Consider the following 17,485-nt stretch of genomic DNA (forward strand, 5'->3'; position numbering starts at 1 on the left):
GTTAAAAAAATGCCGTTTTGGATGCGTTCAGCGCACTGCTCTGAGCTAATCAGTGTTAGCCCTTTGGGGCTGTTAGCATCTCTCAAGGCATTCTCCAGGCATGGTTGATCAACGGGAAAAAAACTGTCTTGATGCTTATTTGATGTATATTCATGCCGAAAAAGACCATGACTTACACTTTAAGTAGGAAGAAAGACCGCATTGTTACAATATTCAAAGAAAGGTGAGGTGAGATGACAAATAAAAAACACATTTGCATCTTTTAAACTACAAGACGTGAGCAGTAATAACCCTGCAGAAAACGAAACACACACAGTTTATTATCCGGCTACAATTGAACAGCACAAACTGCGGCATTATAACTTATTATTCATCTGGCGAGAATCAGGTTAGGTGACCACCCCAACATGGTTTCTTTTTGAATCCTTATCTGTAAATGAATCTGAATCTGAATAGTGCAACATGGTCTCATGGGAGGGCGTGAGAAAGCTGAAATATGGGGAGTCATTAACATGCACACTATTTTCTCTAATGTATGTAATGCAGTAATGGTTCACTTGGAGCTGTATAGATATAACCAAACCTCTATAATGATTTAAAAATTAAATAAATAATGAAAAAATCATTAACTCAACTTATACCAAACAACTTTTGTCACTTATTTTCCAACATGCTGACAGTTTAATCCATCATGATGCAAGAATGTGCTTGAGGAAACTTAATTTTATTCAAAGGCTGATGAACTTTGAATGTTTTACCTTAATGACCCACGTTGAGCTGTGATGGTGTAACTCATTTATCAATGATTTATTAAAAAGAAATAATTCCACAACAATGTCAAAAAGCATGAAGCATAAAAAGAGTTATTCCAAATATTATTTATTGACAAAGGAGTATGCTGCCAGATGTGGATATAATGACAGAGACAATAAATTATCATAACTACAATATACACAGCACAAACATAGCTTCTACAATATATAATACACATAAATATTAATTTATTTAAAAAACAAACATCTAAAATGCAGTCACAGAACCCAAGGGAGTTTGTTAAGTTGAAAAGCTTTGCAGTCAGTAAGCAGTTTAATGTAGAACAAAAAAGAGTTTCAATATAAAATCAATATACATGTTATATACATGCTGGGCTCAACCCAGGTTTCTGGTGGAGAAGTGCTCTGGACATCTGATTTTAAAAACAAAAAGTGAGAACAAGGAAGGGGTCACAGGTTTGTGAGTGAGTATCGCAGAGCTTCCACCTGTCCAACTGTATTCCCTTGTACGAGGAAGAAGGGATCTAAAGGAGTTCAAACTTCAACAACAAACAGAGTCTGAACCAGCAGACACATTTTGTGTTTTGGTCTGGAACCCTTAAAGCATTAAAGTAAGCTAATGGAGAACATGTAGCACTGAAACTAATCAAACCAACATAACCTCACATCTAGAAGACACGTCTGTAACACAATCTTTGCACAAAACTTTTATAAAAATCAGATATTCCTATGTTACATACTGTTCTGTGCAAAGTAAATGCGTGTGTTGAGTGTTTATTTGGATTAAAAGTGCTACTGACCTGAAGTCTACCACTGGGACTTCTTTTAATAAACCAGCATAAAGCCAGTTAGTTAGAGCAGAGGAATATACAGATCATTTCCTATTTTTCCTATTAGGTTCACTGCTTGAAACTTCAAGTTTTGGTGGACGCAATATTCTGAAAACTTTGTTTGCATGAAAAGAAAAAAGTATTTTCCAGCTCTAGATGGCGCAGAAGGAGGAAAAAGAGATTTTCGTGTTACATTCAATACAGTAAGGAACAGAAAACTCGAGGACAGGGAGCATCGTCGAGCATGGAAACTCATGATTGAGGTCCTCCTTGTGTGCCTCTGTCGGAATGGCAGAGTCCTGTGGATCTCTCTGTCTATCTTTGTCAACGATAAACATATCTGTGTTTGCTGTTTAACCCACAGTAATGAGTTGCATGGTCATCCAACATTTTACTCTTTGCAGTCTCTCTTACAAGACCGGGTTTGCCTTAATTTTGCGGTTAATCCAGTCGATGTAATGGGTGACACGGGTATAGACCCCGGGCTTATCCCTCTGGCCACACCCATCTCCCCAACTGATCACACCCATCAGAGTCATCTTGTCATTGTTTCGACAGACAAGAGGGCCACCAGAGTCTCCCTGTGGGTGAACGTCGAGAGAGAGAGAAAGGAAACATTACATGTAGATCCAGTAAATCAGCATTGATTTAATGAGTAAGGTTACATGTAAAGATTCCCACCTTGCAGGCATCGTCCAGGCCTCGGGTGTCACCTGCACACAGCATATTGGAGGTAACTGGACGCCCAGACAGCACATCTGGGACACAGCGCTCTCTGGGCCACAGGCGAACGTAACCTCTTTTAACACGCTCAGAGTACTCTGCAGAAACTGTGGAGAAAGTGTTTGAATTAGTACTTTAGCACCGCCTATCTAAAAACAAATCTATTAAAGGTCAGTGGAAAAGCTTACACTGCCCTCTGCTGGTCAATCAAAAGAGAGATACATTTGCCACAATAGCAGCCGGGCACATCAGAGATGTTTGCTTACATTCAGAGTCTTTTCCATAGCCTGAGATCTCACACTCGGTCCAGTCGGGCAGCTCCAGCCCACGTTCAGGAAGACACGCAGGAAGGACCTCTGGAGAGTTTACAGCACAGATGCCAATGTCTGTCTGCAGCTTCAAGAGAGCTGAAAGTGGAAAGTGACCAGAGGGAAAGTCAGGGTAATGCACTTGGAAAATGTGTGATGATTGAAGACTGAGAATGATTTTAAGCATTTGCTGCCCACATAAGCTTCCATATCATCACTGCTGAGGGGAACATTGTGACTAAAGTGTCTTTATAGCACTCTGCTTATGACAAGTTTACATTCGGACAGAATATTAGTGAGATATGCAAAAAAAAACAATTAAAAATCATCTCACTCACCGATGTCATTGTCAAATGTTTCGTTGTCAAATTCCTCATGGATCCAGTACTTCTCAACCTTGAAAATCTGCTCGCTGCTGGAATTCTGTTTCCGAAACGTTCTTCCCAAAATCACTTCTAATTTTTCAGCTTTATCACTGAAAAAAAAAGATTGGAGAAGAAAGAGCATGTTTGTGCGCTGCATGGCGAACACGTTCAATAATGTATTTTGTGTGAGTTTGTGAGTCATTCCTACCTGTCCTCAAAGCAGTGTGCAGCGGACAAGACCAAGCAGGAGTCAATGAGGACTCCTCCACATCTGTGAAAGTGTTTTTTGTGACGGGCCTGGTAAACATTGATGACCGCCTGCCATGGCTGCTCTGTGATGTCGCTCTCTCTGCCCCCAAACATGCGGAACGCCGGGCGATTCAGGGTGTTGTCTAAACGCTGGCCACATGTTGCTACAGGGAGGACAGTTTACAGGAGGATGGTTAAATCTGAATCAGTAAAATGAAGACGCATCAAATGGATTGTGGCTGATTCTCCTTGGGCGTGATGATATCCTACCTCTGTTGTTAGTGGTGGGGGCACGTGGGCCAAGAGTGGTGATGATAGATGGACGTCTCGCTAAAAAAAAGAGGAAGTATGGGTAAGTAAGTCTGATTATTGCTGCATGAAATATTTTAGTTCCTCACTTTCCAATTTAACATTGCAGCAATATGAAAGAATGGAAATAAAGGAACTCACAGCATTTAGGTAAGTCACACAGCTCCCAGGTCAGCTGCATGTTCTTGTATGTGTGACACCATGGACCTTCGTCCCCATCTGGATTCCTAGATAAAGGACAAAGAAATGAAATTAGTTGTTCTGATCTTCCCACATGCAAACAGAACCATGCAATGAACAATGGTGCTGGCATGTCTACCTGCAGAAGCTGTGACTGCCCAGCCCCTGTTCCAGTGCATCAGATCTCCAGGCGTTGTTGAGCTTGCGCCTGACAGCAGGAGAGTCCCAGGGGAGACAACGAGTGCCGCCCTTAGTGACAGACTTTGTGCCTCTGTATGACTGACCGGAGCCCAGCACACATTCTTGGTACTTATCTGCTCCAAAACACACAGAGAAACTGAGTGTTATAGCAATTAAGAGTTTAATTATTAGTATTACCGCTTACTTGCTTTTGGTAAAGCTGTAGCCTACCTTCTGGGCATTTGGGGATGGAACAGGGCTCCCAGGCGATCTGAGTGCCTTTATAGATGTAACACCAAGGAGCGCTGTCTCTGTCGGGGTTCCTGAGGAGGTACAGAAAGGCACGGACAATGAATAAACATAATAAACCAATGCATCCTCCCAATACGGCTTTTGCAAAATTACTGTCACATCATCCAATTTTTGCATCTTTTTTCTGCTAAGTTACTAGTTTACCTGTCATTCAAGATCCTATAACCATTTTATCTCTTAGTATATACAGACTGTTTCCACCTGCTTCCTGTCTGTCCTCCTAACATCTTCCCACTTGTTTATTGGATGACATGTTTCAGTTTCCTACCTGTTGCTGTCCTCTGCCTCTCACCCCAAAAAACTCTGCTTTTATCCTATCTGCCTCATCTGGGAGTACTGTTTTTGGTAAACAGAGCTGTTACAAAGATGATATATTATTTTCAAAGTAAGCTAAAATGCCTAAATCAGATCAATAAAAATGTAATGGACGCAGTGGCAAACGTGTCATTCCTGCAGGGTTCATTTAAATCTGACTAGTATGTTTTTGATGATCAGACCCCAACCTTGATTTAATCACATGGACACAATAATTATTTGCACTTGTTCCGGCATGAAACAGGTTACAACCGTCACATACCTGCAGAAATTGTGATTGCCCAGTCCAAGGCTGCTGGCGTCTATTTTTCTAGCTGTGAACCTCCTTCCTCTCAGAGACGTAGAGTTCCAGTTGATGCACTCAGCTCCTGAATGACTGATGCTCCATGTGCCTCGGTAACCTTCTCCCTGCCCTGCAACACACCTCTCATTGGTGTCTGTTGGAGAAGGAGACAGAGTTAAACTAGGTGAGACTGATATCACTCTAATAACTGACCTAATTAATTTATTCTGACACAATAAAGCATTGTTTATTGTATCTGTAAAAAACCTAGGACAATCAAAATCTTGGACAAATTATGAAAACATTGTTATTTCTTATATTAGACATTAAACTCACAACTTGTATGGCATTTATATAGTATTTCTCCAGTTAGAGGTTTAAAACAATGACCAAACATAAACTATGATGATTTTAAAAGCAATCAGATTTATTGAGTCTGGCCATCTTAACTCATTACTCTTTAGCTGAAATCACTTGGCTGTGACCACTCGGGTCTGTGTAATTATCCCACTGAGAGGGTGGGGTGCCCCTAAAGCCTCAAACAGTCACCCGCAGAAACAAAAACATTCAAATCCCAGAAAGTCTTTCCATGGTTTATGATTCTTCTCGCCACACCGCAGGCGACCGTATGAGTCACACTGTCAGACTGTGACCTTATCTAGAGTCATTAACAAGTACGTAGAACGTGTTAATCAGTGTTGTGTCACTGGCCGCCCTGTTATTGTTGCTAAATATATGCAAGTTATAAACTAGACATAGTGAAAGATCTGGGGTGTAAAAGCCCAGCCTGCTCTGAATGCTCGGTTCTGATTCCACATCTGCACTCTCACTGTATCCAGGGAATGACTGTAGCAACACTTTCTACCTTTGTATAGTATAATTGTGACATTACAACCGTACAAAAGTCCTGGCGACTCATTTAAAGACACACTTTCTGAATATGGGCTGTGTGCATTTCTCTGTTAATTGAGCGTTTTGATACTTTCACATTTTTTATATACTTGCTCTGCTTTATGATAAAAAAAACACATGAAAATCAAACTTTTTACAGTGATGTTTTGGTGCTTTTCTCTGCTTTATGTAATTGTAAACTGAATATTTGGAGTTTTAGACTGAACAAAATAAGACTTCAATTTGGACAATGCCTCTGACATTTTACAGAAAAGAAATGTAATAGGTTAAAAGCAGAAATAAGCAGAATAACTGTGATGTTTGTGGAGTACTTACTGATCTCACACTGAGTCCCACTGAAGCCCGGGGGACACTGGCAAATGTAGTCTGAAGTGTACACGGCCTCCTTACAGGTTCCTCCATTGTAGCACTGAGACACGTAGCAGTCTGGAAGAGACAGACAGAGTCGGTTAGTCAGTCATACGTCATCCAGTTCTTTGAAACACCAACAATTTGAATAATCAGAATATAATTGATTGGCCGTGGCCACTTGCGTATATACAGAGAATATATTTTGTGGGTTTGGCCTTGTGTTTCACATTTGACACAGAAACACTGAGAGAGGTTTGTGTGCATGGTTCATCCTGACTCTCAAACATCTTCATAGCTTCACTTTTAAAATATCTTGTCACGCCAAGGGTTTCTTATAGAGCAGAACAGGTTTTTATGCCATCACCAATCTGGTTTTTCATTTATTATTTCAACATTTCCTAAAGGCTAGCGTTCAGAATAACAGCACCCCCATTCGCTCCCACTGGTATGAGCTCACAGATGGCAAAGTTTGGCGGGCTGAAAATGTGGTAGTAATTTGTCTGAGGGAGGGGCAATCCTGCTTCACAGAATTCGTCAATGGGGGTGAAATTGCGCACAAGGGCATCGTCTGGCAAGAGTATTTTAAACAATGTCAGACTAAACTACACCCACTCCAAAACACAGAAACCCAATGGCTCTTCATTTGGACGCACTGAAATAACAGGGATTTGGACACATGAGCCGGGCAAACCAACAAAAAAATAATCATCTGAGGTTGTAACAGCAGTTAGAGGTAAAGTGAAGCTATAATGGAAGGCAGAGAGGTCATCGGGGGCAGGCAAGCAAACTGACAGACAAATTAACAAACAAATGATTATATTCTGCTCATCGCAGACAAAAAAGTCTGATTAGAAAGAGACAAGAAAGTCAGCCAATCCACGTGTGTTTGTGTGTGTCACACTCACTGATGACGGGCACAACATGACAACGCTCTTGTCCTCTTAATGCACAACGGCAATACTCCACACGCGGTCCCCTCCATTGCAGCCAAGTGTCCGAAAAACTACGCACTGCTGAGGTCTTACTATCCACACAATGTGCTGAGAAAACACACACAAACACACACACACACACACATAAACAACAAGTATACAGCCAATTAACAGCCAAAAAACGCAATCATTGACACATGTAAAAGCGGTTACAAATATAAAGGTACACAAATAGAAAGGAACACATGCACGTGAATGACAACAGTGAATGAAGATGGTGATGGTGATGGTGTTAAAGGAAAGACAAAGGGGAGTGTGATGGGGCTCACAGGAGGTGTCAAATGAAGGTGAAGACTTCTTGACATGAATAATCAAAAGCGTCCCTCTGGCTGGCTGCCTGTCAGGCTCACCTCTGTAAAAACGAGTCCCTCTTTTAGTGCGGAGCAGCTCCACCTGCAACACGAGAGAGGCGTTAAACACAGAGCAGCAGGAAATTGGAAATGGTTGCATGGCATTAGTTTCTAACCCGGGGTCAACTGTGAAAATGAACCGGCTTCACATACAGTAGGTAATCTATCCCAAATAAACATGTAACTGTCTAGAAGTTTTAGTTAAGCATCATGTGTTGGTACGTACAGTACAGTAGTGCTCCCAATACAAGATACAAGATAAGAGTTGAGAGTTGGCTGCAGGACAACAGCAAGGTTATGATCTTTACTGTTTCAAAAGACTTGAAATACAAAATGAATGAATGTTTATTTGTTTTTGTGATGTAGCTTTTTGCATTTTATATATTGTCCAGTACAGTCGGTAGCCTTTAGGACATGTAAAAACATGGAAGGCCTTTCTAGAGCCGGTGGTTGGTTTGTCTGTTCTGGGTTACTGTAAAACATGGTGGTGCAACATGGAGGGCTCCGTGGAAGAGGGCCCGCTCCTTATGTAGATATGAACGGCTCATTCTGAACTAATGAGATTCTTAGTCTCAGGTGACACTAAAGAAAACTGAATTATGAATATTATGTGACATTTCTTCCAATAGATCCCCCTAAATCCTACACACTGGTCCTTCAAGTCCCTAAAGTTTACAATGGAGGTGTTTTCAACAAACAAACAAAATCAAACCAACTAAATGTTTGCTCGATTTGGTTCTAAGCCACAAGAATTGAAATACATTTCGATAAGCCTTTGTTAAGTCTGCATGATTTGTAGTTAAAGTGAAATTCCGGTGTAAAATCACCCCAGGGTCTTTTTCGGCAAATACACTCATCAAATAACCTATCGAGACAATTCTTTTCGTTTAACAACTATTAACGGAGAAGTCGCTTACAGCCAAATGAGGCTTAAACACTGATTAGCTCAGGGCAGTACGGTGAGGGCATTAAAAGGACTCTTTAACCAATAGTACTGCTCATGATAGCACCAAACCTCTGCAGTAGCATGATAGGAGTCCCTTCACATTAACCGAAGCATCTATGGGCTCCTATGAGAGGAGCTGGTACAGGGGCCAGTAGGTAAGTCTTCCAAAACACTCTTTTAATAAACTCTGGGTTCACTACCTATGTTGTTGGTGCTTCGGTTATTGTGTTGAGACTCTTATCATGCTACTGTAGAGGTTTGCTGTTTTTTTGAGTGGTTAAAAAAGCCGTTTTAATGCGTTCACCGTGCTGCCATGCGCTAATCAGTGTTAGCTGCATTCAGCTGTTAGTGACATTCAGGGATTTTTCCATTTATAGTTGTTACACGAAAAAAAAATGTGTCAATGGCTTATTTGATTAGTGTATTTGCCAAAAAAGACCCTGGGATGATTTTATGCTGGAATTTAATTTTAATGGGCTAAAACATAAGAAACCACTTGTATGGTTGTCTCTCAAAGAAAGAGGATGTAGGACTTACATTGTCCGCTAGGCTGCAGCAGAGAGCAGACAGGAGCATTAACAGTCCAAGTGCTCTGGTCATGGCTTCACAAGTGGTCTTTAATTTGCTGAAAGTTAAACATGAATACATATTAGAAACAATTTGACAGAAGATTTTACAAGGTAATACAGTTAAGATGGAAAAGAGCGCTGATAGCTGGAGAAGCTGTGTGAGGAGACTGAGCATTGATTTCATTGCCTATCCACCTAAAGCCCTTGTCATGACTCTGTCATTAATACTGAGTCAACAATTGCGGGGAAACGATCGACACTGGTCACCTTCTCCCGATTATACTGCAACTCTGCTTCCTTCCTCGTCTATCGGCCTGTTACTGAGGGAGATCACAGGGGAGGAAAGGTGGGGAGCATGTGGGAAACTGGAGGTCATTTCTATTTCCTTGAAGATGTGTTCTTCACTAAGACAGGAAGTTTTAACAGCCTGTCCGGTCTGATAGGACAATGAGTTCAACAAATTCCTGCTAAACTATACAGTATATCTATTTTTATCCCGCTTAAATTAATTTCCCTTTTATTATAATTCACAAATCATTAAATAGGAAGTGGATTATCTTCGCTTTATGCTAAAAAGAGACGCTGACCACCACATCAAACAACACAATGTGCACACAACACGCACAGCAGAAGGTTTCTGCACCATACTGACAGCATTCCTTCTCTAACAGAGCAGAGCAGCAGCTGTGGAGGATAAAGTGACTCAGGACTTTAAACGGGGAAAGGAGGAAACAGAAGGGAAAGCCCAGAGCGAGAAAACTCTTATTTCCCTTTTATGCTTCTTGAAAAAAAAAATACTTATTAGCATATTGTACACACACAGAAAATAATGGTTCTTAAATGGTTCTTCAAAAGACTTGAAGAACCATTTATTCTGAAGAATTCTTGACTGAACCAGTTGGGTCCACAAAGAACTTCTTTCAAAATGGTTCTTTAAAGAAGCCCTATTTCTTTGTTCTTTTGAGCACTATTTATGGTTACCTTTCTCTCAAAGGTCCTTTCTGGAGCTAAAAAATGCTTCTTCTACTGTATGGCGTCACTCCAAAGAAACGTTTTTTGTTCCAGTTAGCACCTTTATTTTTCTGTGTGCAGAAATGAGGTTCTGAGAAGAGCGCCTGTTGAAGTCAAGTGTGAATGAAAACATGAGCAACAAAAGAAGGGGGGGGGGGGGGGTGAGGGGAAAAAGGAGTAGAAAGGAAATGGGACAGAGAGGAAAAGAAAGTTGCACACATTGAGTTACTGAAAAGTAAAATTGACCTCAATATAAAAAGTTTTTTAAAAAATCACTGTCAGAATCTTCTACAGACACAAAGACCCAGACATACAGCAGTAACCGTGCACATACACGCCTGCACGTTTTTATAGTCTCCGCTCCGTCGGCTGATTCTCCCCTGACTCACCTTCTGTGGGGGACTGTTTTGATATATCAGTAAAACAGCTATGTTGGCAAGCACACACACACAAACACACACACACACAAAGTGTTCAGGAACGTGGAGCTAATCAACACCCCTACGCACAAAGATTTACTGTTCATTCTGCTCATTGTTCACTGGAACAAAGACTCCCTCTCAGGATTTGACTTTTAAAACATAGACACACACACATGCATTTACAAACTCACCATTAAGAGGACAGGTCCCTTGAAAGCTGTCCTTGTCTTAACACAAATAAAAACTCTGTTGTACTGCTCTTTTACCCCCCAACTGAGCCTCACTGGCAGGGCGACAACAACACACCAGTTCCCTTTTTGTTTCCTTTGTGCAGCTGTTCAGCTCTGTTCAGTCTCTCCAGTCCTGTCAGCTAAAAACATATGTTTCCTGCTAAAATACCGCCAGCCATGGCCCCATGCATTTCGGAAACGTGGGTACATATCAACACATACACACACAAAAACACACACAAACATGCATCATCAGATATGACTATATGTGTACCCCACCCTTTTTTGAAGTCTACTATCTGGCATGCAGAGAGGCCCTGCTTGGGCTCCATCAACACGGCTCCTTTTACAATTCCACAATGCAACTGACTTGACTTTAAGCTGTTTTGTGGTCTGTCTTGCTACAGTTAATGCATATGAACAGAAAATGAACATGTATGTGACAAAGCCTCATTACACAAAGTAAAACTGTGGCTGCTCTTTTAATTGTATGTACAGTGGAGCTAACTTCTTAGAGGTGATCATCTCTTAGAATTGCTGCCCAAAAACTGTGTTTTTGTGTTAGTTGTGGCTATATGACTCTTAAAAAGTGCAACATATACGCCAGAATACCTATAATTCTATCTAAACTACGTCACCATCCTTTCTGCATACTGATGACGTAATGATTGCTCATTTTGCTCACAAGGACCAGAGCTATTCATATGTTGACTGATAGCAAGATACAGCAATCAGTCCATGAGCTATAGCGTAAAAATGAGTGGAGCAACACGACCAGTCTCACTGGCACTGATAGAGTTAATGCCTTTGTCTGTTACACCCAATCAGTAATAGTTGAAACATGTACAACCAAGTATGCAGCCTGAGGAGAGACTGGTTCCCCTAGTTGGTCAAATATGAAAGGAAAAAATGAAAACATCTTTAGAGTAGCAGCAGCCAGACTTTGAGTCAGCAGCAGCTGTAAGATGCACCACATCAGAAGAGCAAAGGCCTGCAATAGGGGATAATATACACACACACACGCAGAGAACTGATGTCCAAAGATGAAGGTAAATGTTTAACGCCAACGGCATTCATTTCCTATTAGTTTGCAGCTTCAGTATATTTAAAGAAACTGGTTTGAAGTACTGACCACAATCTTTGACACGTTAGCGATGAGTGCACCGGACCATTATCAAGGATGTGTAATGATGATGGTGTGCTGAGGTTGTATAGGTCAGGAGTGACACATTCTTGTCTTCCAGTAACAAGGCTGAAGCGGTGAGAATGGTTAGACAGTGTGCAGGAAAACATAGTTGCATATGCCTGTGAAGTTCAAACTATGGTTTACTTTGCACTTTAAGGCGTCTCTGAGATTAGCCGCCCACCCCCCACCCCCCTCTCTCTCCTCAGTGTAAATTTCAGAATTTATACTTAACAGAGGACGTGAAAGTAGGTTGACTGCCGAAGTTGGCACCCACGGAGGAACTGGCAGAGGAAACACCTTTACATTGAGCATTGTTGCACTTTTACAGTCTTGTTTTCTTTGGCACCGAAGTTACTTTCTTTCCTCGCGGTATTTCTTCGAGAGCTCAACATCCGTGGGATTGGATTGTAAAAACTATTCCCATTCTCTTGTCACGACTTGACCTTACAGCAATATTTTGAACTGGTTTGGCCTGCTGGGATCCTAAACCTGCATTAAATCAGTACAATAGCTTCATCTTAGGTTTGATGCGTGTTGCATGCTCGCTGATGATGTGTTATGGCATGCAATGTCATGTTGGTAAGCTACTTAGCAGGAATTAGGCATTCTTTACTCAGGGGTTTTCAGTCAAGCTTCAACAGCTGTGATCCTTCTCTGTAAATTTCCCAAGAACAGAGGGCTGCATTGTTACAGCTTTCCTCTGTACACAATTGGAGGCCCTGACGTCCTTATCAGAAAGAAAACTCATAAGGCAAAAAGAGACAGGTAGAAAGAGCAAGTGTTGACATTAGAAATGAGTAAAGATGAGATAATGGAGCATGAGATAGCTACTTGGAGGGAGATGAAAGGATGGAGAGAGGGGAGAGAAAAAGGAGAGGGGTAAAGAGGGAGAGGAGGGAAATGAAATGAAATCCTAGAGGTCAGCAGAAAGCCGGTGAGTCGTCCTGAGTCATCCCAGCTTCCAGGACTGCACAGAGACACATTGAGGAAGAGACACAGATGGAGACATTGATGGGATTTATAACCAGTTTCTAGGCCGTTAGATGGAGATACAATTCGGAGACAAAGAAAAGAGATGTGAAAGAGGGTTTCTGTTTAGATTCAAGCAAAACTCTGACTTAATTGCAGCTCATTATTGGTTTCAGCGTCATCTTCTGGCTCACTGTTCCCACGTCTTATCCAACGTTCAACTTACAGCTTTAAGACGCAACAGGCAGATCCTGTGAGTCAGAAACATCAGCGTGAGACACAAACACAGCTGACCACACTGCCGGGAATGCAGATAATGGATACAAACTCTACTTTCTCTCAACATGCAACAGGGCAGAGTTCCAGTGCGATGAAGAGTATCAGTGCTGACGGATGCCGGGGAGGATACTTCGGACAGTGCCAGCTCCAGATACAAATCCAACTCATTAGCCTGATAAAAACCTGCATGTCCGTCATCCTGTGCAGACTCAGAGTGGTACACAGATACTCACACATATGGAGATGAATCATAGTATCATAGCTAGGATGTTCCTTGATAACAAACACACACACAGTCCAGCAGCGGAGCACAAAACCACCACGTTCTTTCAACATTTGTAACATTTTGTGTTGCAAAAAAGATCTGAAGTAACCTTGACGCCATAAATGAGGAGTGTGTGGGGTTGACGCTTGAGTGTGAGGTAATTCATACAGTATTCTCACCAGATTGATCAGGTGTATGTGGGTGGAGAGAGGTAAATAAAGAGCTGCTGAAGTCAAAGTGAGAAAAGTGTTGCGATGCCAAATGAATGAGTCAGCACGCAGGCGGACCAAATTAATATCACCATAATCACAAATAATCTCTGCATAAACTGTTTGTATATTCCCTTTCTGAATTTTCATGAGATTTGAATAGTTTTTTGCTGATTAGCATTAAATAAAATAGGAGAACTGTGTGTCAAGATAACTCTAGTATTAACTAGTCATAAAAGATTCAACTGTATGACTTTATACAATAACACTGAACATTGCACAACCATGTTAATTGGTCTAATCAACTTAATGAGTACCGGTTAAAATACCCATGCAAAAATGTTTTTAAGACACGTTTATCCTCTGAACTCTTACACCTCAGTATAATAATGAAGTTGTAATGTCACATTAGGAAGCAAAAAAAAACCCTGATTGCATACTCTGATCTGTAGCATCTGAGGAAAATAAATAAAAACAAGCTCTTACCAAATTAAAAGTCTTCAGAATCGCTATCTTCTTGGTGTCTCTGCAGCAGGAGTGTCGGTGTCCTTTGGATTTGTCGCTCGGACTGAACTGGTTGTCGCTCTGTTCTCACTTTTTATCGGAGCGCTCCGGTTCTGCCGGTGCATGAAGGGGGAGGGCTCAGCGGGGAAGCGTGGCTGGCCGGCCGGATGATGATGCAGCCTGCTGGGCGGTGCCGATGCAGACGGGACCGTCCCAAGTGTAGCAGGAGGGTCACAGGGTAAATCCCCATGGGTAAATCACACACTAAACTTAAAAATACCTATTTTTAAAGATATTTATCAGGAAATCTTTAAAAATAAAAGATGGATGAAACTTTCAGTAAATAGGCCCATTGAATGCACAATTTTCAGTGTTAATACAATGATAATCTGGTCTTTTCTGATATATGTTCTTCTACAAAACGACAACCAGTGTACCAGTGTAATCAACACCTGTTAGAAAATATAAATATATTTAGATACATTTATTTGAATACAAATACTGTAAAAGCCTATGGTTGCCCATTTGTGTGAAGCATAATGTTGATAAGAGAAGTTAAACTTTGTTGATCCCAATGAGTGCTAAGCAGCAAAAGGAAGTGCAAATCAGATGCATATTATGGATAAGGGAAGTAACTTCATGAATCTAGAATACTACATTATAATCCCACTATTACAACAGCACAACAAATAAAAACAAAGGTATATAATTCACCTACCTACACATGCTTTTAAACTGTCTCAGGTGAGTATGTATATACATAAAAACTGGCACACTATTGATTTTTCACACAGACCTCTGGTAGTTTGTGATGGGCTGTGGGTGACACTATATATCAGTGTGGTTAATCACCTGGAACCAGGAGTCATTTGTTACAACCATAATCCTCTTTGTTCAACCCACCCCTTCCTCAGGAAATCAGTCACTTAGCCTCCAGAATAGCTCCATCTTTTCTTAGCACCAACAGTGATTTTTATTTGCATTGGATAATTCATGTTCTTTGTTTTTACTGTCTATTAACTCAGCATTAAATAGCTGAGAACATGATGCTCAAGGATGTAATTGTGCGGTGGTAGTTAGTTTGGCGTCTGTCCTGTTTGTTTCCATCTGCGTTCGATTAGAGTTCACTCCCACTGCTCGATGAGGAAAATCTCACATAAACACACACAAACAAACACAAATGTAATCCATTACAGATGGTGGAAGTGATGCATTACATCAGGTTCCTTCAACAAAGCCAGTAGTCTTATCTCTGAGTTATTCTCCATGCCTTTACCACAGAATATCAAGCTTAACACATTTTATTGCACACCTCCTTCATTTTTATTATTGAGGCCATAGTGGGTGGTGGTGTTGGTGGTGGTGCCTGCCCCTCTCATGTATGTAAACGGGGTGGACAAAATATTGGAAAACACCTCTGTAAACTACTTTAGCCTAATCCTCTCTCACTGTGTTAATCAAAACTGAACATTATTACCTTAAAGGCAGAATTTATGGCAAAACTGTTGTTTTATTGGATCACATCAGATTGTACAAGTGTCCCTAATGAGGTATCCCAGTAACAGGCACTGTTAGACACTGTGGGGTAGTCTCTATGTTCCCTGGTGGCATACGCCTCTGCCTTCGCTGATTTCATTTAGCATTTCGTTAGGGTTAGGGGTTACGGTTAGGGTCAGGATTAGGGTCAGGGTCAGGGGGTAGTGTTAGGGTCTACATAGACCTACACTACTGTTCAAATGTTTAGGCGGGCGTGAAAAAATGATGTAAACTAATAATGCTTTCAAGAATGGAGGTGTTAATAGTTTAGTTTCATCAATTATCAACATGCAGTGACTGAAAGAGAAACCTAAATCAAATCCTTGGTTTAGTTTCCTTGGCCGATCACTGCGACTACGATCCTCAACGATGCCCGTTTCTTTGTTTCTTTGTTCTTCAAAAAAAAGTTTTGGCAGCACATCTTGAAACCCTGGTCTGCTTTGAAATCTGTGTCTGGAGAGACTTTACTGTTGTAGTATAACTACCTTGTGTCTGGTTGCTGCGCTCAGTCATGATGTATGAGCTGTGACATGAAACTGTCTTCCACAACCTCACCTCAGTAGCCAAAAACTTTTGAACAGTAATGTATTTGCCGGGGAATTTGGCACTGATTGTGGAAAAATTAACAGACACACACAGGTACACTGCCCTGTAGCCTGTTGACCACAGTAGCCTATTTTGTAAACATAGCTGCTGGTTGTACTGTGGCGACATTTAACAGACACATATATACAAATAATATGACATTGGTATCAATCTTCTGATAAAACTCTAGCTCCCAGCAGGAAAGCAAAGAAGCATATCTGGCAAAATGTCAAACTAATGCTTTAGCTGTTGATGTTTTGTATTAGCATTAGAAACACATTAGCCTCAGACAGCTAATGGCTAGCTTAGCTTTATTAACAAATCACACTTAAACATTCACCAAGAGGTATCAAAAAGATTTGGCTCCAACAAGGGAGTAAATAAATCCATATTTGGTGACGGATAAGCCAAAATAGGCGTGGTGCTTCTAGCGCTGCTATAGAAACTTAATGTTCAAGTGAAACTAACTGCTGGGGGCAGAATATAAAAAGGTTAAATGTAGTGGGAAATAAACTCTTGTGTCATACTACGTGATTGAGGATAACATTTATGCCATTTCTTCAGCCTAGGCTTACATGACTACACAAAAATAAATAAGACAAAGCTCTTTCATTGTGAGTTTCATTTAACTTCCATGAAACCCTCTCCGTTGTGTACTATCCTCACTGGATAAAGATCAGGAAGCAGCACCATATTTTGTTAGTATAAACAGGATGGAAAGCCCCTTTTTTCCCCTCACAAACATTTACAATCTGATAAAGTGGGTCTTACACAGCCACAGATCACGTCAGAGGAACGTCAGATAGACTATGTGTGCGCCAATAGATAAAGAGGAAGTTTGTTGGTTGTATCAGAGCGAGCTATCCATTTTTAACCTGAACTATTCAATCCAAAAATAACAGGTGATGAAATAAATAAAAACATCACTGATGTACTCTGGGAATTCTGAAGTGCATCCTTTCCAAACACAACATCCGCTGCATCGTCACTGACACAAATGCAAAAGTTAAATACTGAAATTAATATTTGACTTGAGTAAATACTATGGAAACATCAATCATTTCAGAATAAGATTGTATTTTGAGTGTTTCAACAGTTTTTTTTAAGACTGGCTTTAAAATAAAACTGGGTTATTGGTGGTCAGCTTTAACAGGTAGTGTAACCTCCGTGAAATCAAGATGTTGGATCATTTGAAAATCTCAAGGAAACGTTATTTGAGTAGTTTTGGTACTTCTGACCAAGAAAGTGAGGAGCTGTATTACAAAATAGTGCTGGCAAACCATTTGAGACACATCTGGACCTTGTGTGTAACATATTTTGACAGTTTTGTGATTAAGCACTA

General features: G+C 40.8%; 1 protein-coding gene across 4 annotated transcripts; it reads right to left on the bottom strand.

Annotated features, from left to right (window-relative positions):
* Positions 1-884: 884 nt before the first annotated feature.
* plat (plasminogen activator, tissue) lies at positions 885-14,105 on the bottom strand. Of its 4 annotated transcripts, none has more exons than XM_083912987.1 (15): positions 14,005-14,105; positions 8,916-9,003; positions 7,352-7,475; positions 6,996-7,130; positions 6,055-6,165; positions 4,807-4,981; positions 4,149-4,240; positions 3,877-4,051; positions 3,699-3,784; positions 3,519-3,578; positions 3,208-3,412; positions 2,973-3,109; positions 2,593-2,733; positions 2,285-2,433; positions 885-2,184 (listed from the first exon to the last, which is right to left on the bottom strand). In XM_083912987.1, exons 2-15 carry the CDS (start codon positions 8,976-8,978, stop codon positions 2,014-2,016), a joined length of 1,824 nt encoding a protein of 607 aa, XP_083769113.1. In that variant the 5' UTR covers positions 8,979-9,003; positions 14,005-14,105; the 3' UTR covers positions 885-2,013. The 4 variants fall into 4 exon arrangements, with proteins under 4 accessions (XP_083769113.1, XP_083769114.1, XP_083769112.1 ...); XM_083912988.1 differs by lacking the exon at positions 14,005-14,105 and adding an exon at positions 10,572-10,729 and having other exon boundaries at positions 7,433-7,475; XM_083912986.1 differs by lacking the exon at positions 14,005-14,105 and adding an exon at positions 10,572-10,729.
* Positions 14,106-17,485: the final 3,380 nt, after the last annotated feature.

Source organism: Echiichthys vipera (genome assembly GCF_963691815.1).
Source record: "Echiichthys vipera genome assembly, chromosome: 4".
Lineage (NCBI taxonomy): Eukaryota > Metazoa > Chordata > Actinopteri > Perciformes > Trachinidae > Echiichthys > Echiichthys vipera.